The sequence below is a fragment of the Nomascus leucogenys genome, chromosome 11, assembly GCF_006542625.1.
Source record: "Nomascus leucogenys isolate Asia chromosome 11, Asia_NLE_v1, whole genome shotgun sequence".
In the NCBI taxonomy this organism is placed as follows: Eukaryota; Metazoa; Chordata; class Mammalia; order Primates; family Hylobatidae; genus Nomascus; species Nomascus leucogenys.
Window position 1 is genome coordinate 90,912,355 of NC_044391.1, and position 20,919 is coordinate 90,933,273.

The following is a 20,919-nucleotide window of genomic DNA, read 5'->3' on the forward strand; positions in this document are numbered from 1 at the left end:
GTCAGGTTACAGGTTTACCACCTGCACCCCACTGTAAGCTCAAGGTAAGCCTACTTGCTTCCCCTTCAGCCATCTTCTGAATCTCCCTTTGGGGGAATATGGGAACTTGTGGGTCTCTTCTGTAGCACACAGGAAGAGACAGTAGCCTGGGAAATCAAACTCTTTCCAGAATCTGGTAGACTCCCTACTACCCAGCATGTGAGGAATACTACAAAGCAATGAAAAGTGAACAGACTACTGCCACATTAAACAACATAAATGAATCATACTAATATAATGTTGAACAAAAGAAGCCAGACACAAAGAGTGTATACTATATGCTTCCATTTATATAAAGGTCAAGAACAGGCAAAACTACTCTGTGGGGTTAGAAGTCAGGATAGTGGTTATCTATGAGATGAGAGTGGGAGAAGCTGGCAGCACTGACTTGTTGGGAAAGGGGTATGTATATGTTTATATATATTTGCCTGTATTTATGAAATTGTTATTAACATCTGTCTGTAACACGTAAATAGGATAGGTAGAATACTTTTTCAGCTTCTGAACTTTGAAACCCTTTGAAAGTCACTGATAATTTTCTACTACAAACCTTTTTATTGATACTACTTAATAACTTTCAGTGAGATACCTACAATGACCTTTACTTGCATGCTAGTTCACTACTTGGTTATATTTTCATTATAAAAAGAAATTTAGTCTAGTTCCTTGGCCTCTTTCTCCAGGGTTAGAATTTTAGTCTCTATATTGTAAAATTTCTTTTAAAAAATTACCCTACTCAGTTTTTCACAATAGACAGTTATGCAAAGTTTAATACAGTTAAAAAATTAGTATCTTTTACACATTTGAAAAAATTGACTTGTTTTAATTTGTAAAAGAAAACAGGCTATAGAATATTAATCTCTGTGAAACAATAAGACAAATGTATGAAAATTATTTTAGAGCTTTTTCATGGCTGTTGACCTACTGGAACAAGAGCAAAACCTGCATTAGATGAGTGGTCATAAGATTCTCCATAAGTTGATGTCCAATAATAATGCTTTTTAAGGCCATTGGAGACTTCTGCAAGATATACGCGTCCATCTACCACAAATGGCTCCACATCTGTATTGTCTGGTTTTAGACAACCCGTTTGAATTAAGTGTGAATATGCCTAGGATTTTTAAGAAAAGAAAAAAACTATATCATTAAGAAAAAAATGTATTCAATTTACAGTGCTTAAGGAAATTTAAATATTCAAATTAGCTGTGCTAATTTGTAGTTTAAAATAAAATACTCTGAATAACATTGCTGAATTTTAATATTTTCCAGGTATTGTAGGTAGATTTTTATTCATTTAATTACACAGAATGAAATTATAATGTTGCAAAACTTATTTCTAACTTTTAATGTATTAGACATGTTTTGTCATTTTGTGACTCCTAGAGTTAATTTTCTATACTACCAATTTTGTGGACCAAAGCTCCTATGGTCAAAATTTTCAAGTCCCACGGATGTTCATAAATAGGAATAGGTAGGGGGGCTGGGTAGGAGGGCTATTGTATACATTCTTAAAAGTCTGCTGATAGCTAGTTACCCATTCCTCAGAAAAATTAAGGGAATCCCAGATTTGGACATACAATTATATAGAGTTCATGACCCCCCCCGAATCTAATCTACAGATTTAGGCTAAGAGAGACAATTCCATAGTATTGGATGCTGGCCTATTAATTATTTCTTCATTGTAGAATTTTTATACTTTCTTTTTTTTTTTTTTTTTTTTGAGACAGAGTCTTGCCCTGTCACCAAGCTGGAGTGCAGTGGCACGATCTCGGCTCACTGCAACCTCTGCCTCCTGGGTTCAAGAGATTCTCCTGCCTCAGCCTCCCGAATAGCTGGGACTACAGGCTCCATGCACCACCACACCCAGCTAATTTTTGTCCTTTTAGTAGAGACGGGGTTTCACCATGTTGGCCAGGATGGTCTTAATCTCTTGACCTCGTGATCCCCCCGCCTTGGCCTCCCAAAGTGCTGGGATAACAGGCATGAGCCACGATCCTTAGTATCTATGTAACAGAGCCATACAAACATGTAGAACTGGTTTGTCAATAAGGTTGGCATTATGGGGAAAGATGGAAATTTAGACATTAAAAGATTTAAAAGTCAAGTTGGTTTTTGCTTTAGCTTGTCATTCATCATTAGTTCCAGTTCCAGACCCAACTTATTCAGCTACTGGTGTGTAGAACCTAAAGAATTATGGATGTTTTTCTAAAAGTAAGGGTTGGTTTTTTTGGGAGGGTCGTTTAGACAACACTGTATGTTTTATTACTCTTTTTAGTGGTGGAATTTTTGTTAGTCCTCTTGCAAATTTTTTGAATTTTAACATCTGCTTTTTCCCCCTCATTCTTTCCAGATGAAAACTGTTACTATTATTTCTGTTTTGAAAGTAGTATCAAATGCTGTCTATTTATGTGAGCAACATGCCAAATATTTTGATAGCTTGTACTCTATCTCTCCCATTCCATATTTTGGTATAATTATTAGGGAGCAGATCAGAAATTTTCCTACATCTGATCAATAATTATGATTTTTTTTAACCTTAGAGGAATTAGAACTGTGTCATTCAGTGATGTGTAATAGTAATACATAGTTTTAATATCTTTTGTTATTTCAACCACCAAACTCTGTAGTAGCTAATTTTAGGACTTATGTTAATTATCAAAACTGCAGTGTCTCACTGTGTAACATTTCTGAGGCACCTGTAAATAATAACTGATGTTACAGAGATGATCCCAGAAAAAGCCTTCAGTGAAGGAAAAAACTTAAAACTTACTACACACGTAGCCTCATCAAATTTGTTTCCCCAAATGTAGATATGAGAGAAAGTGAGATTTGTTTTCATTGATTGTGAAAGTGCAACAAGTCCTTCTCCCTCTATGTTGTTGCTGACTACTGACAACCTGAAACCAATAGTTCCACATTAATACAAAAATTAGCAACATTTATTACAAACATTTTCTTGTGTAGTCTCAGCATTATTCTTCAGTATGTTGTAATGCAGTGGTAAAAATACTGACCATTTAATTCCTAAAATCCAAGAAACTTAGTTTTCTAATTAGATCCTTAAGGTACTTAGTAGAGCTAACTACATTTTGAAAGTTTCTGTTTTATATTATTCAGTAAATGTTTGGGTGGATAGCAGATATATTTTTCTGGATAAATGCATCCAAGTATCTTATTCTTTAGTTCATTCTTATTTTTAAAAGTCTTGATCATATTGAATGCTTCTGAGTTTTCTATTAGAATTCAGGATAAGTAATATAAGCAATACAGATTTTCTCATTAATTTGAAGGAATCGATAATAGAATCAGTCTAATTGTAAAAGACATTACATTTGAAAAATGTAACTGTTTACTGTAACTTAATACTATGTCAGTTTAGAAGCTGAGTTTTCATATTTCATCATAATCTTAAGAGTTAAGGGGATTGAGGTTAGTATTTAAAAATTTGCTTTTCTGTTATTTTGATTAAATATAAAACCATACTAACGCTTTAAGACTCCTGTTGTGTGAAGTGAGAGTTTCACTGAGATAGTTTGCGCCTGCATTTTCTATTCTGTTAAAGGAAAGATCTATTACTTCCAGGGTAGTGTTGCTTTTCAGTACATCCGCCAAATACACCATTCCATCATGAGTTATTTTGTTGCTGGCAAAGGAAAAATAGTTATATTTGAAAATATGAAATAGTGTTTTTATTCATAGTGATAAGATGCTTGAAAACTTAAACAGTACTTTCTGTTTTAGTAAAGGTTTATTTTAATCACTTGATTTCCAAGAAAGTTAATGAAAATTCACCATAAAATATTGCTTTCATTCTTGTTTACACAACTAAATTGCTCATTTATGTTACTAAAAGATAGCAGTATTAAATATTAAAGCTTAGGACAAAGGGTTGACAATTGGTTGCAGTTTCTAATCATTGGAAATAATGTCTAACAAAGTATCCCAAGTACCATGAATATTTATATAGATTATTCCCATTATTTAACTTTGAATTATTAATGTGTAAATTATCACTTACCAGCTGACATCAAGGTAGCGCAGGCTATTGTTCAGATACAGTGCATCACATAACTGTTGTATACCACTGTTTTTTATATCATGCTTACACATGTGTAGTGCAACAAGACAGTGATTTTCTTTCAACATGCGGCCTACATGGACTGTAGATTCTTCCTAAAAGTGGATAAAATCTTATTTCTAAAATATAATTTTGAAGTAGTACATGTTTATTTCAGACATACGCTGTTATTTAAATCAGCTTTTTAAAAAGATTATATTGGTTAAAACTGTTAGTCCACAATTTGCATTTGTTTGGTCTATCTTTAAAAAATTATCTTTGCCACAAATAATATTTTTTACCTTCTCAGAAGGTAAAATAGAGTCACTATATTTTACAAGTGCCTGCTACCTAAGTGATGTAAAAGAGGCTGGTTAATTTGGTTTTTTTAAAAAACAATAATCAGTCATTTCAAAAGGAAAAAAAAAATTGGTCCCATCATGTATTGAGCATGTAATCCATCTTTCAAGTCTCTAAACCTTTCTTATACCTTCCATGTGTTCCTGAACTTTGCTCTTGATCTCTACTCTTGATGGTTTTCAGACAAAATACAAAGACATTTCCCAATCTTTATTTATTTTTATTTTTTATTTTTTTTGAGACAGAGTCTTGCTCCATCGCCCAGGTTGGAGTGCAGTGGCGCAATCTCCACTCACTGCAAGCACCGTCTCCTGGGTTCATGCCATTCTCCTGCCTCAGCCTCCTGAGTAGCTGGGACTACAGGCGCCCACCACCACACCCGGCTAATTTTTTTGTATTTTTAGTAGAGACGGGGTTTCACCATGTTAGCCAGGACGATCTCGATCTCCTGACCTCGTGATCCGCCCGCCTCGGCCTCCCAAAGTGCTGGGATTACAGGCTTGAGCCACCGTGCCCGGCCCCAATCTTTATTTTATATTAAGAATACACTCATTAACCCTGTGATATATCTGATCCTTCCCTTTATATTCATCTCAAATTCCTAAGAGGTTTTATTCTTATTCTCTGATCATCAGAAGACTTTTTTTTAAGTTCCACAATCTAGCTGCTTCTAGGTAAAAGATACATGGCATCAATGAAGATCTGAATACCAGGCATTTTAAGTTTTTAATAAAATCAAAGCATATTTTCAAAGGAATGGCCCAAAGTATTTTGTGACAAGAAGTACTCTTGCATGATTGCTGTATAACATAATAAGTTTTTTAGTCACTGGAAATGCTGATGATGAACATAGATAACTATATGTGTTCTTGTTATATAAAAAGGTACTTTGAAAAAAACTTTAAATGAAACCACATAGCAATAGCAGAAAGTACCTGAGCTTTATAAAAATCAAATCTGTCAGATACTGGCTTTACCTTTTACTGGCTATATGACTTTGGGCAAATATTTTCATCTAGCTGAGTCTCAGTTTCCATTTTAGTAAAGTAGCTGAAATTATGCTTCCCTCACAGAAATAAGTTAACTAATAAAAGTACCTAGCACAAAATAAGTGTTCCATAAGCAGATACAAAGTATTTATTATTGTTCAATATTCTGTAATTCCGTATTTGCTGAAATTGCTTTGACACTGAAAAGATACACCCAAAGGAATGCTATGTAGACTAAGATCTTTAAAAATGCAAGCCAACCATGCCAAAGGGATGCTATGCAGTCTAGGAACGTAAAAAAATGCAAACCAACCACTTAGGGGGTTCCACTATTGCTCTACCTAGTGCCAGGCACAGAGGACAAATTCAATATGTTTTTGTGTTTGGGCCTTGATTGCAGTTTTAGGCTACAAAGCTTGAAAGCAGGAGTATCCTAATTAAGGGAGGAACTATTGTCAGAAATAGTAAAGGGTTTTAGCCCCATTCACTGAGTTTGTGACTTGATTTGTCTAGAGTGGCACCTGGCATCAGTATTTTTCAAGCTCCCCAGATAATGTCAATGAGCATTAAAGGTGAAGTCCAACATCTTAACAGCTTTTTGTTATCCCATTGTTATCCCATGGTAATAAAACAGTAAAACCCGTAAATGGAATAGATTTGCAGGTTTGTATTTGGGAACAGCAATTTAAGAGCAGAATAGTACCCTTGGGGATAGAGAAGGTAGTGGCTGTCCTGGAGAAGAACAAAACAGGCTAGCACCTAGCTGGCTGCCAGAAGCACCAGGCTGAGAGCAACAAGAGGGCCTGGGCTTTTAATAATAAGCATCCTCAGGTGGATTTAGGAATGACACCACTCAACATATTTTAAAAAGGGATCATGCTTATTATGTGATCTCCTATATATAAACATATTTCCACAGAGACAAAATCCAGAAATTTTTTATTTAGCCCTCAAATCTCCTGTCTTGTCCTCAATCTGAGAACCTCCCTACCACACTCACCTCCCCTGCTTTGATTCCGATTACCCTCCTTATGTCCCCATGGCACCCCGAGCATATCACTCTCCAGACTTGTCAAGCTCCCTCCACCTAGATGGAAAACTCACTGAAGACAAGTGCTATGTAATTTATTTGACTTTAATACCTCTGGCACCTCGCTAGCATTGTGTCTGGTTTAAGGTTGCATTCAAATATTCATGGTGCGAATGAATCATGAGTGAAGCAATTCACTGCACACCTACTTTGAGCTGTATTTTGCTAGTCTTTTAAGTATTTTTAAAATAGGAATCTATTTGAAGATTCTGAGGGTCTTGTTGAACAGATTGGATTTACGTACATGAAACAACGTGATGTAAAACCGCAAAAATTCTGGTACCGAAAAGTGCAGAGATAACTCAAAGGGAGAGATCTATGTAGGCAAAGAATGTAAAATACATTTCTGAATATGAGAATACTACTTTAAAAATATCCTTAATTCTCAGTTATTCATGCTAAGGGGGAACAATGAAGTAGATAATTTTAAATTATCTAAAGTGCTTTAATCATTTAAAAAGTTCAGAGTTTGGCTGGGCATGGTAGCTGATGCCTGTCATCCCAGCACTTTGGGAGGCCAAGGCAGGCAAATAGCTTGAGCTCAGGAGTTCAAGACCAGCCTGGCCAACATGACAAAACCCTGTCTCTACCAAAAATACAAAAAAAATGAGCTGGGCATGGTGGTGCATACCTGTGGTCCCAGCCACTCAGGAAGCTGAGGTGGGAGGACCATTTGAGGCCAGGAGGTGGAGGCTGCCGTGAGCCAAGATCATGCCACCGCACTCCAGCCTGGGTGACAGAGTGAGACCTCATCTCAAAAAAAATAAAGTTGAGAATTCAAACATTGACATTTGTTGATTGATTGATTGATTGAGATGAAGATGAAGTCTCGCTCTGTTGCCCAGGCTGGAGTGCAGTGGTGCGATCTCAGCTCACTGCAACCTCTGCTTCCTGGGTTCAAGCGATTCTCCTGCCTCAGCCTCCCAAGTAGCTAGGATTATAGGCGCCTGCCACCATGCCTGGCTAATTTTTGTATTTTTAGTAGAGACTGGGTTTTGCCATGTTGGCCAGGCTGGTCTCAAACTCCTGACCTCAGGTGATCTGCCTGCCTCGGCCTCCCAAAGTGCTGGGATTACAGGTGTGAGCCACTGTGCCCGGCCAAACATTAAATTTTAAACATTGAACTTTATAAAGTGCTTTGACCATTTACTTTTCCTAATAGTTAGATATATGTTTTTGTTTATACCAATAATAACGTGAGTTCTTATTCTCTAGCTGTTTACAAGTGATAGGAGAAGAAAGCCACCCAGAAGGAGGAAGAAGTCATGAAAGTAGGAACCACGTTTTTACTCATCTTTCTGTCTCCAGCAAGCAGCTTACTGCTTTTCACACACATTCTGCTTTTATTACTCATGATTTCAAAGGTGTAATGGTTCAGCCACATCAATGTAACAAACAGTTCACACTGGGCTCTTATAGTCTGGCCTTTAAAACCTTCACTATTTATGCTTTCATCTTAACTACTTTGACCCTCACAAGTTTACTCACTAAGAACTTGAGTTTCAAGAGAAAAGATGACATGTTTGCTGCTTAAATAAGTAATATCTAAAAGCATATTTAATTATAAACATCTTACCAAGAATTGATGTAATTTTCGTTTAAACATTTTTATAAATAGTAGTTTACAAGATATAGTAAGTACATCTCTAAAAATACAGTGTATCCATGTACCTTGACATAAATTTATAGTAGTACCTTAGTTTTATTCATGTTGTTATATTAACTACCATCACTTTGAATACATACCTGTTCACCATACAGTATAGGTCGGTTTAGGTTTATTGCCTTAATTGCTTGGTTTCGAGTTAGTACCGTAGCAAATGCTATCACACTTTGCATTCCCTAAAAACAGGTAAATTCATTAAGGAAACAGACAAAGTATATAATAATCTCGCTACATAAATATTTCAAGATCAGCTATCTGCATTCTGATAAAATTGTTTTTAAAATTTAAGCATTCCTTGCACTTTGAATTGTAAGTTGATCAAATTCAAAAATGAATTGTTACTGTATTTTTTTCTCTTGGCCCTAAAATCTATCTAAAACATGGCATGGGGAGTTTCTTAATGTTTCAGTGTCCATTTCCTGGGTGTTTCCCTCTAGGTTTTTATTCCTTACTCCTCAAGCTTCTATGTGGATCCCAGCTGGAGCTCATACTACTTATCCAACACACATCATTGTGCAAGCACTCTTTTATATTCATACTTTAAGTGTGTGTGTGGTGGGAAAAGGTTACCAATCACATTTTTCACAGATCCCATAGGCCTGTCTTGCGCTATCTGACTGGAAGGGCCTAGTCCCCCCATATCCGTGATGGACACCACCATGTACACCCAGCTGGTATGCCGGAAACCATGGGCTTCCTCTCTCTCTGCCATTCCTCTTACCTTCCCATCCAGTTGATCACTAAGACTTACAGATTCTGCTGCCTCCAAAAGATGTCTCAAATTAGTCTGTTCCTGTCCATCTCTGTGGCCACCACCCCAGCCCAAGTCCTCCTCACCTCTCACCTGGACTACTAAGTGGTCAGATGGCTTCTTCTTGCCACCCTTTAATTCTGAACAGAGAAACCAGTGATCTAAAACCACCAATCAGATCATTACCCCTCAGCTTTTCCAGATTTCCATGATTTCCTTTTTCCATGATTTTCATTTATAATACAACCCCCACTTCTTCCCCTTACCCGCGACCCACAACCCACACAACTTTGCCATATCTGGCCTCCATAAGCTTCTCTACTTTTACTTCGAGGCACTCTTAACTTTGTCTGCTCAGCCATTCTGACTTCTCAGTTCTTAAAACCTGTGACACTTGCTATTTTATTATTCCATGTACCTCCCTCGTGATTTTTGCCATATCTCAGTATGCAAAATATTTAACACTGTTTTTGTTTTTATTTATTTATTTTTTGAGATAGGGTCTCACTCTGTCGCCTAGGCTGGAGTGCAGTGGCACACTCAGCTCACTGCAGCCTTGACCTGCTGGGCTCCAGCAATCCTCCCACCTCAGCCTCCTTAGTAGCTGGCATGCTTGGCTAATTTTTGTATTGTAGAGACGGTGTTTTCCCATGTTGCCAAGGCTGGTCTCAAACTCCTAGGCTCAGGCAATCTGCCTGCCTTGGCCTCCCAAAGTGCTGGGATTACAGGCGTGAGTCATCACGCCCAAACTTACTTTACGCCATTTACTTAATACTTTCCCATTAAATCAACTCACTTTTTCAATTATATTTATTTTAAAATAAAACTTTGTATCACTGCTATAAATGGAAAACCATAATCCCTTGAAACAAACAGAAAGCATCTGTAAAGATAAATATATGAGTATGAAAATTACCTCACTCTGCACCAAGAATGCTACCCATGCCACACTTAGGGAAGCACTATCTTAATGTCTGTGCATGCTGGATGCTCTGCCTGGAAGGTTCTGACATGGACACTCTCCATGAGTTTTTTCTCATCCTTCATAACTCGTAAATATTACCTTAGTAATATAAGTCTTAGGCAACCATCCTGTAGCAGAATTACTTCTCCCCATTATCAGAGTACTCAGTCATTTTTGTAGCACTTTCCTCTTATTTCTTCATTGGTGTTTTCCCAACGAAAATACAAGTTTCATAAGGGCAGAGGCAGAGGCCATATGATTCACTGTTGTATCCTTAGTTTCCAGCACAATGACTGGTATGTGGAGATGATCAGTACCGAATTAATGTTTTCCCAGAACCACACTGGCTGCATCTACCACCTTAAAAAGTTAATCTTGGCCAGGCGCTGTGGCTCACGCCTGTAATCCCAGCACTTTGGGAGGCCGAGGCAGGTGGATCACCTGAGGTCGGGAGTTTGAGACCAGCCTAGCCAACATCATGAAACCCCGTCTCTACTAAAAATACAAAAAAATATTAGCTGGGCATGGTGGCAGGCACCTGTAATCCCAGCTACTCAGGAGGCTGAGGCAGGAGAATTGCTTGAACCCAGGAGGTGGAGGTTGCAGAGAGCCAAGATCACGCCATTGCACTCCAGCCTGGGTGACAAGAGTGAGACTTTGTCTCCAAAAAAGTTAATCCTTCAGAATCTATTATACCAGAAAGCCCCCTGGCCCATCTTATTTTCATGTCACATTGATTAACCTGAGGCTATACAACAGGTTCCCAAGAGTAGGCCTAAAGATTTGAAAGCATGTCAGAGAAAGTGAAGCCTGGAATTTGAAGACATGCAAAAAAACACATTTTTCACTATCAGGCCAGGTGAAGGTTCAAAGCAACTTTTATCTTTTTTAATAATTTTTAGAGACAGGGTCTTACCATGTTGCCCATGCTGGAGTACAGTGGATGTTCACAGGCACGGTTGTAGTGAACTGTATCCTCAAACTCCTGGGCTCAAGAGATTCTCCCACTTCAGCCTCCTGAATAGCTGGGACTACAGGTGCATGTCATGTCACCCAGCTTCAGAGCAGCTTTTAGCATCATCATTTTAAGTTTTTGTGCTACAATATAAGTAACTACTAAAAAGTATTTTATTTTTGTTTTGAGGCAGAGTCTCACTCTGTTGCCCAGGGGCTGGAGTGCAACTCACTGCAGCCTCCACCTCCCGGTTTAAGCAATTCTCCTGCCTCAGCCTCCTGAGTAACTGGGATTACAGGCTTCCACCACCAGGTCCCGACTAATTTTTGTATTTTTAGTAGAGACGGGGTTTCACCATGTTGGCCAGGCTGGTCTTGGACTCCTCACCTCAGGTGATCCACCTGCCTCGGCCTCCCAAAGTGCTGGGATTATAGGCGTGAGCCACCGCACCCAGCCTAAAATGTATTTTCAAAAGTAAAAAATTTATATGAATAAAGTAATATTTGTTTAATTAAAGTGAACATGATCTTTTTCTAAAAATTCCATACAGTTTAAGATGAGTTATATAGATGGAAGTTTAGGAATATTTTTATTAAGTATTTTTCTATGTTATTTACTATAGTCTCATAATAATCTGCACTATTATGTCTAGGGGAAAAATACCTTTTCTCTGATATTAGACATAAGAGGCAAAATTAATCATTCATAAGACTCTCATTTAGCTGTTCTCTAATGACCCACTATCTGGATGATTTTCTCATAACCAATTTACTCACCAGATCACAGTCACCCAGATCTAATTTCTCTAAGGATGAATTAATTTGCAGCATTGCAGCAAAAAACATTCCACCTTTATTTTCAATTTTGTTTCCAGTCATTCTTAGGTATTTCAGAGTCCGATTCTTCTGAAAAGGAAAAAAATTTATTTAATAATTTTTAATCCACAGAATTCTATACATTACATGAATTAGGAGACTATACTACTATTTGCAGACTCCAATTTTCATGGAGATAGAACACAATATATTCCTTTTTTTTTTTTTTTTTTTTTGAGACGGAGTCTCGCTCTGTCGCCCAGGCTGGAGTGCAGTGGTGTGATCTCGGCTCACTGCAAACTCCGCCTTCTGGGTTCACAGCATTCTCCTGCCTCAGCCTCCTAAGTAGCTGGGACTACAGGCACCCGCCACCACGCCTGGCTAATTTTTTTCTGTATTTTTAGTAGAGACGGGGTTTCACTGTGTTAGCCAGGATGGTCTTGATCTCCTGACCTCGTGATCTGCCCAGCTTGGCCTCCCAAAGTGCTGGGATTACAGGCGTGAGCCACTGTGCCCGGCCAGAACAGGATATATTCCTTAAAGGTAACATTCAATCTACCATAATAGATAAAAATCTGGTTTAACAGTTGAGTAGAAAGAATGCCCAAGAAAGAGATGCCCAAGCAATAACCAGTAAATAAGACATATATTAATAAACTTTGACTGGAAAAATCTGTAAATGTATCTTATGAAAATTATAGCACTTCACTTTTTTAAATTGAGGTGAAATTCACATAACATAAAACTGACGATTTTTAAGTATACAATTCAGTAGCATTTAGTACATTCACAATATTGTGCAGTCATCACCTGTAGCTAGTTCCAAAACATTTTCATCATCCCCGAAGCCGGTCCTATACCATTAACCAGTCACTCCCCATTCCTCCTATATCACTTTTAAAGTAATATAATTTGATAAATATTTCACAAAATTACAGACATTTCATCATTCTAATGAGTAACTATTAGGACATATAATAGTGTAAATAATTGTCACAATTCAAACCCCTCTGTGATCAGGAAGAAGAAAAGGATGTCCTCTCACCACTTCTATTTAACATTGTACTGGAGGTTCTAGCCAGAGCAATTAGCCAAGAAAAACAAAAAGAAAAACCATACAAATTGGAAATGAAGTGAAACTCTGTTTGTATGTGACACCATCTTGCATAGGGAAAATCCTAAGGATTCCACCAAAAAAACCTGTTAGAACTAACACAAGAGTTCAGCAACACAGCAGGACACAAGATCAATATACAAAAACAGCTGTATTTCCATATGCTAACAATGAACAACCTAAAAATGAAATTAAGAACAACAATTCCACTTACAATAGCATAAAAAAAAGTTAGGAATAAATTTAACAAAAGAAATGTAAGATTTGCACATCGAAAACTACAGAGCATTGCTGAAAGAAATGAAAGGCCTTAAATAAATGAAACATCTTATGTTCAAGGTTTGGAAGACTTAAGATGGCAATACTCCCCAAGTTGATCTACAGATTTACTGTAATTACTATTAAAATCCCAGCTGCTGGCCGGGTGAAGTGGCTCATGCCTGTAATCCCAGCACCTTGGGAGGCCGAGGTGGGCAGATCATCTGAGGTTGGGAGTTTGAGACTAGCCTGACCAGCGTGGAGAAACCCTGTCTCTACTAAAAATGCAAAATTAGCCGGGCATGGTGGCGCATGCCTATAATCCCAGCTACTCGGGAGGCTGAGGCAGGAGAATTGCTTGAACCTAGGAGGCGGAGGTTGTGGTGAGCCAAAATCGCGCCATTGCACTCCGGCCCGGGCAACGAGCAAAACTCTATCTCAAAAAAAAAAAAAAAAATCCCAGCTGCTTTTCTTGCAGAAATTGATTAACTGACCTAAAATTCATATGGAAATGCAAGGGACACAGAAGAGCCAACACAATCCTGAAAAAAGAACAAGGACACACTTCTTGATTTCAAAACCTACTACAAAGCTATAGTAATCAAGATAGTGTGGTACTGGCATAAGGATAGACATATAGATTAAAAGAATAGAATTGAGAGTACAGAAATAAACTCCTGTAATGATGGTTAACTGATGTTTGGACAAAACTGTCAAGACAGTTCAATGGGAGAAAGAATAGTCTTTTAACAAATGGTGTTAGGACACGTGGATATACACATGCAAAAGAATAAAGTTGGACTCCCACCTCATACCATATTCAAAAATTAAAATGGATCAAAGAATTAAAGAGTTAAAACTGTAAAACTCTTAAAAAAACATAAATCTTTGTGACTGGGTTTTCAAGATTAACCTTGAAAACATTAAGCCAGTCACAAAAGGCCACATATTGTATGATTCTGTTTATATGAAATGTCCACAATAGGCAAATATATAGAGAGATGAAGTAGGTTAGTGACTGCCAGGGGCTGGAGAGTAGGGGGTGGAAAAGATGGAGAGGGATTGCTAATGAGTTAAGGGCTTTTCCTTTTGTGGTGATAAGAATGTTTTAAAAATAGTGATAGTAGTGATACTTGCACATCTCTGTGAATATATTAATACTTAACCACTGAAGACTTTCAAAGGGTAGATTTTTGTATATGAGTTAAATCTTAGTAAAACTATGACTTCAAAAGTGTTCATGCAATGTCTACACTTGAATAAATTAAAGTATAATAAAAAATATACATTCCTACAATATTAAAATAAGTTCACTTCAACATTGGACACTGTTGGTTCCAAGCTATCAGAAGTTAGAATTTCCAAATAAAATGTTAGTTTGAAGTACATAAATGCTTACATGCAGCACTTTAGCAATCAATTCTCCACCTTCAGGCCCAATATCATTAAACATGAGGTTTAAGTAAATGAGATTAAGTTGTTTCTATAAGAGAAAGGAAGCTATTACACATTATTATTATTGGAAATTGGTCAATTTTACATACATGTATATACATACACACATACAGTATATACTTTATTTGAACAAGTGTTTTCCTCCAAAGAAAATCTTTATAACCAAGAAAAACTGTATCCTAGCAAAAACAACTACATTAAGGAAAAAAAAATCATTCTCATGTAATCAAAATATAATTACAATATAAATGAAAGAAAAAACGATATTTAGTTTTGATCAATCTGAAAGATGGATGTGGTGTATATATTTAATCATGGTGTACAAGTTTGCAAAAGATAACTCAGGAGCTCTAGCTACTGGCTCCATTGAGACCAAATCCACAGTGGGTTTCTAGTATATTTCAAGTGTTCTAGCACAGAGTTGGGACCCTTGACATCAGGTAAAACTAGTGTTTTATGTGTGTGTCATTAGACTAATTGGTTTCATTGTAAATGGAACTAAGGACATTTTGTAGTAAAATAATACCTGAAGCAGTTTCATAGCATAGTATGCACCAACATCACATAGAAGGTTATATCCAACATCCAGACCTGAAGCACAGATGAATAGAAGCTGATATTCATTATAAAGAATACTTAAATTAGATCAATGAAAAGCAGGAGGTATTGATTCTTATGGAAACATACCATTAATATACAGACAATTCTTTAAAATTTTGGAAAGAATCCAAAAATCTTCACCTGTAACTCTTTCTACTGGCACTAAGCGGTTGTTACCAGCAATGTTTAATGTGATTCCTGCTGCTAGCCTGTTAAAATACAAAAAAAAAAAAAACAAAAAACAAAAAAAAGATTTTGAAATACAAACCCAGTAAAGAAGTAAAAGTATGTTTCCTTCATGTATAAATAGTCATATCACAGATAACATTTACTGGAAGCAAGCATATAAGTAGACTTATACAGTATATTTATACCGGGTAACTTAAAACTACTGAACATTCTGCAGACTGCAAAGTGCTTTAAAAGATTCCATATATTTCTCTCTCTTGCACACACTCACACTCACACAAACAGTATCCCCACTTTATAGATAACAATACTGAAAACTTCAATGATTTGCTTAGACTCACCCAGCTCAGGTTAGGCGCGGTGGTTCACGCCTGTAATCCCAGCACTTTGGGAGGCCAAGGTGGGCAGGTCGCCTGAGGTCAGGAGTTCGAGACCAGCCTGGCCAACATGGTGAAACCCTGTCTCTACTAAAAATACAAAAATTAGACAGGCATGATGGCGAGCACCTGTAATCCCAGCTACTCAGGAGGCTGAGGCAGGAGAATTGCTTGAACCCAGGAGGCTGAGTTTGCAGTGAGCCGAGATCACGCCACTGCACTCTAGCCTGGGCAACAGAGGGAGACACCATCTCAGAGAAAAAAAAAAAAGATTCACCCCACCCACACACACAAAAAAGGTTCACCCCACCCACAGAAGTTAAAAGTCACTCTGGAGTAAATATATAGATTTATATATTAAATTTGTATTTGTCTTTCTTACCCCTTTTTAATTTCTTCATCCACTTTTTGAAGTATATGCAATATAAAAGGATTAATTTTCTGGGATTTTTCCATACACAGATTAGAATAATGTTCCTGGAGACCAGATTCTGGAGATTCTGAAAAATATATGCATCCTCTATCACATATAAATTATTCTAGAAGCTTTAAAAAAACCATAAAAACTACCTCTTTCAAATATATGAGTTGTATGTGTGTATAGTGGGGTAGGGAAGAAAAGGAAACAGAATTGTTAGAAAAAGAGAAGAGAAATAAAAATAATGAATGGGAGAGATCATTAAAATGCTGTTTGGAGAACTAGGGCCATTGAAGCACCCACTGAGGCTTGGCAGACACTGGCTCAAGTGAGCACCCTACGTTGGAAGTGACATAAAGGGAGAACTAAGCTGCATTATGTGCCAGGCCTGTTAGCTGAGGAAAATGACTTCCAAAGAAATTGTATATTTTGTCCAAAACCATGCAGCTAATAAGGGCAGAGTGCAGAATCAAACTGATTCCAAAACCTCTTTCCACTGTGCCCTATTGGGTTACAGTGACTCAACGTTTCTTTCCTTTTTTTTTTTTTTCAATTCAGTATCTCAGCATCCACCAGAGGAAAAGTTTTCTTCCAATAGCTTCATATAAAAACAATTTTATCTAATAACCTAACTCAAAAGGGATCTGAAAAAGCACCTACTCCCACAAGCTTCTTGGATACCCTCTACACCATCCCAAGTTTGAATGTAACTGTCGGTTCTTCGTACCAAATCGAGGCCTGGCTCACAGAAGCTCTTCTACCCAGCTTTCCATTTCCTCTTTCTAAAGGTGACTTTTCCCTAAGTTCTTAAGAAGATAGAAACAAAGCAGGAGTTGAGATCTCCCTTCTGTTATACATGCAGCTTTCCTTAATGACCTTACTGTTTTCAGTAATACCTCAAAAGCATCTTCTGCAAGGCCTACATCTTCTGGGGTGGAAGTTATGCTGTTACTTTTCTTAGAAGCACAGGCCACTGTCTTTGTTTTCTATACTTCTACCTTTTGTGGATGTCTTTTAAAAATTTGTGCACAGAGATCTCATTGCTCAACCAGCCTAGCTTTTTAGGAGCTGGCTTCTCTTCTAGGTCTCTACATCTCAGAAATGTTGTTTACTGAGTGTCCTTTGCACTCTGAAGAATAATGAGTTTGCTAAACGGATCTGCAGAACAAGATTTAATGTGAGGAACATTATATTTCAGATGAAAGCAAACAAAATTTTCTTATAGTTTTTAATAACCTTTTTAAAAATAAATTTAATTTACTTATTCCAGACAATTTGGAAATTTCTTTTTTTTTTTTTTTTTTTTTTTTTTTGAGATAGGTTCTCGATCTGCCACCCAGGCTGGAGAGCAGGAGTGCAATCTCGGCTCACTGCAACCTCTGCCTCCCGGGTTCAAGCGATTCTCCTGCCTCAGCCTCCCAAGTAGCTGGGACTGCAGGCACACGCCACCACATCCAGCTATAAAGATGGGGTTTCACCATGTTGGTCAGGCTGGTCTCAAACTCCTGACCTCAAGTGATCAGCCTGCCTCAGCCTCCCAAAGTGCTGGGATTACAGGTGAGCCACTGCGCCCGACGGGAAATTTCTAACATTTAAAAAAAAATACATGTTAATCTGCAATCCCACTGCGAAAGAACAACCACAATTGAGGTCTAGGCATACATACTTCCTATAGTTTTTCTTTTATATGCATATTAAGTATTTTTTAAACAAAATTGGTATCTTTGGATATAATTTTATATGCTGTTTTTTTCAATTAACATTATATTGTAAGCAGTTTTCCCATGTCACTATTCTCTGAAAATTTTAAATAGCATAATTTCTGTCATGTGGATAGATGTACGTATTGAAAAAGCTTCACCTATTTTAGAAAATTTTCATGTATTTAAATGATATTGTAGCACAATATTTCCCAAACTGTATTTTGTGGAATATTCATGTTTTACAGGATGATCAAAGGTGTTCCAAATAAAATAGGTTTTATTATCAAGTAAGTTTGAGAAGTGCTAAAATAAACAAAACTATACACAGACACAACACTTCTCAGGGTATTTAAAACGTGCACACTCTTCAAACTGTTAAGTTTGAGAATAGGGAGGATAAGAATGCTGCATTTCCGGCCGGGCGCAGTGGCTCATGCCTGTAATCCCAGCACTTTGGGAAGCTGAGGCGGGCAGATCACTTGAGGCCAGGAGTTCGAGACCAGCCTGGCCAACATGGTGAAACCCTATCTCTACCAAAAAATACAGAAATTAGCTGGTATGGTGGCAGGTGCCTGTAGTCCCAGCTACTTGGGAGGCTGAGGCGACAGAATCGCTTGAACGCGGGAGGTGGAGCTTGCAAGGTTGCAGTGAGCAGAGATCGCGCCACTGCACTCCAGCCTGGGAGAAAGAGGAGACTCCATCTCAAAAACAAAACAAAACAAAAAACAAAAACCTCACTTGGAAAGCAATCTAGAAAATGCTGCTTTAGCGTCCTCCCCAGGAAACAAAGCAAGTAGATCCCCAATAGAAGTTGGAGCTAGGCTCCCACTGGGCTTCTTTCTTCCCTACTCTCTTCCTTGGTATTAAGAGAAAGATTGCCCTGAGAATCTCCGAGATTCAGCGCTGCCCGCACCACAACCAAGGCACAGAAATGTGTCAGACTACAATTCATTTTCGCGAAGGCATGAAGGAATCTTCATGAAGATTCATGCCTTCATGAAGATTCATGAATACGAGCTAAATACAGCTAAACAAAGTTATGGAAATATTCTTATTTAACTAGCTAGCCATAGATTTACAGTGTTTAAAAGTTTCTGCTACCCTTCCTTTGATTTAAAATTCACCTATGTATTTTGTATGCCAGGATTTTGTGGCACCAATGAATTTATTTCCTATACTGTATTCATATTAGAAGGAAAACAGCCTTCAAATTGTAAGGCAAAAACTAGGAAATAACCCAGCTACGCAGGAAAATGTCAAGAACCTAACCCAAATTTCATTTTTTCATCCACGCCTCTGGCAACACGTTTTACAATTTCCAGAGAAAAGACTTACTTAGGAGGTAGATCCCTCCAAAACATGCTTTTCTATACTTAGCCAAGCACTGCGAAATCTAAGCGATGAGCATGAGCCAGAACGTGGGTGCCCTATCCAGAATCCGCAGTGTGTACATTTGAACAAGTTGTTATCCCAGCTTAAATTTCCTCTCACGCTAAAGGCAGAGCCTAACACTGCCCATCTCCTGGATGCAGTATTATTAAGCCAGCCTCCGAACACAGTTCCGTATCCACAAACAGACTTTAAAACAAGCATATAAAACGGAAATGGCGGGTAGGGGGTGGCCGTTCAGGGTATGTGCTTAACTTGCTAACGATCATTCATGGGCGCAGAAATATTTACAACGGAGATAGTACAGAGGTGCAAAGTCAGAAACGGTATCAAGACCCTCATGCCCCCCTGTGACCTGCTCTCTGGGACTTTCACAAAAAGGGGGCTGAGAAGAGTCCCCCAGCCAACCCCTCCCGGAGACCCTGAGAGCACGGCGACAGGCACCGTCTGCACAACTTATCGCGCAAAGGGCGGACCCACGCGGCGACCGGGGACTCCTCTCCTGCCCTCGTTTCGGGGCGCCCCAAACCTCTGGCCACAGCTGGGGTTCCGCCGCGCCGCCTTGGGCTGCCGGACTGCTGAGAGGACTCCGGCCGTGCGACCCCGGCACCCCTCGCGCGTTTCGTCTGGGCCAGGCCGCGCAGACGTGCTCCCTACTTCTTACCGCGCTGGACCGCCAGGGCCGCGCCCGGAGTACGGGCCTGAGTGGAGGCCCAAGCCGGGGACCTGGCCGGCGCACGGGCGGCCTCCCGAGGGCTCCCCATGCTCCTCTCACCCACTGGCCGCGGCGGCTGCGCTGCCATGGCGACCGCGCGCGCGCTTACAGTCCGCCTGCGGCTGTGAGGCGGCTACAGGAGCCCTGGCGCCAGCCTGCTTCGAGTCCCGCTAGCTGTGCCTGCCCGGGCCCTGAGGCCTGACTGCTAAGGCAGTGACCGCCAACTCTGTGGAGGTCCTCTGTCACTCTGACCTGGTTAAAGGCAGCCTGAGGGAGGGCGTCCTGGCTCCTTTGCAGGGAGGAGTTCCCGAGGTTTGAGGGGCTCCGCTGCTGAGCTAGGGCTGGGGCTACAAAGAAGATTATGACAAAGCCGGCTCCTGCAAAGTGTGCACCGGCCTGCCGGGCCAGCGAAGAAGCAGAGAGTAGCATCAGCACATGATAAAGGCGTAAGGCTTTGGGGGCATAAAGGGTTTTGTGCTCCCAAAGGGCGGGGCCACCAGGGAGGGCTTCTTGAAGGAGGTGACATCTGGATGGTTCGAAGGAGGCTGCCAGACGACAGAATGCTTGATGCGTTCTGGGCATGCGCAGGTACTTGAAAGTACTCAGATCAGTACAGACAGCGGGGAGGCGGGCAGGGCCAGACCCACATGTGTTACTAAAAGGCCAGGGGTTCCGTCTAGATCCTGCTGCTCCTGGCACAGAATGCCAATCACTGAAACAATGAGAATTGCCAGGGAAGAAGGCTTTAATCTGGTGCTGCAGCCGAGGAGATGGGAGATCAGTCTCAAATCTGTCTCCCCAGCCAACTAGAATCAGGGGTTTATATAGCAAGAAAGAAATGTGACTACTTGCAGGAAATCAGGAATTAGGTAGGGGTAAGGAAGAGGAGTTGGTCAACAGGAATCAGGTGGTCGCTTAGGGAATCATGATGGGTGAGGGATCTGGTGTCTCATTGTCCAGATGTGATGATCTGGTAAGTTTCATTTCCTTGATACTGAAATGGTAATAGTTTCCT

The 20,919-nt window shown here is 39.3% G+C and overlaps 1 protein-coding gene across 1 annotated transcript; it reads right to left on the bottom strand.

The window, feature by feature from the left end:
- Positions 1-779: 779 nt before the first annotated feature.
- LRRC34 (leucine rich repeat containing 34) lies at positions 780-20,015 on the bottom strand. The gene is made up of 11 exons (XM_003256429.4): positions 19,854-20,015; positions 16,062-16,179; positions 15,201-15,322; positions 15,040-15,104; positions 14,458-14,541; positions 11,648-11,776; positions 8,282-8,377; positions 4,058-4,212; positions 3,527-3,682; positions 2,810-2,936; positions 780-1,150 (listed from the first exon to the last, which is right to left on the bottom strand). Exons 1-11 carry the CDS (start codon positions 19,990-19,992, stop codon positions 947-949), a joined length of 1,395 nt encoding a protein of 464 aa, XP_003256477.1. The 5' UTR covers positions 19,993-20,015; the 3' UTR covers positions 780-946.
- Between the last annotated feature and the right edge of the window lie 904 nt (positions 20,016-20,919).

Coding starts and splice junctions, on each gene's coding strand:
- LRRC34 (XM_003256429.4), bottom strand. CDS start 19,992: ATGGCAGCGCAGCCGCCGCGGCCAGTGGGTGAGAGGAGCATGGGGAGC. Junction 2,937..3,526: donor CACAACAGGAGTCTTAAAGC/GTTAGTATGGTT, acceptor TATTGGTTTCAG/GTTGTCAGTAGTCAGCAACA. Junction 1,151..2,809: donor TTGATGAGGCTACGTGTGTA/GTAAGTTTTAAG, acceptor TAAAAATCCTAG/GCATATTCACACTTAATTCA.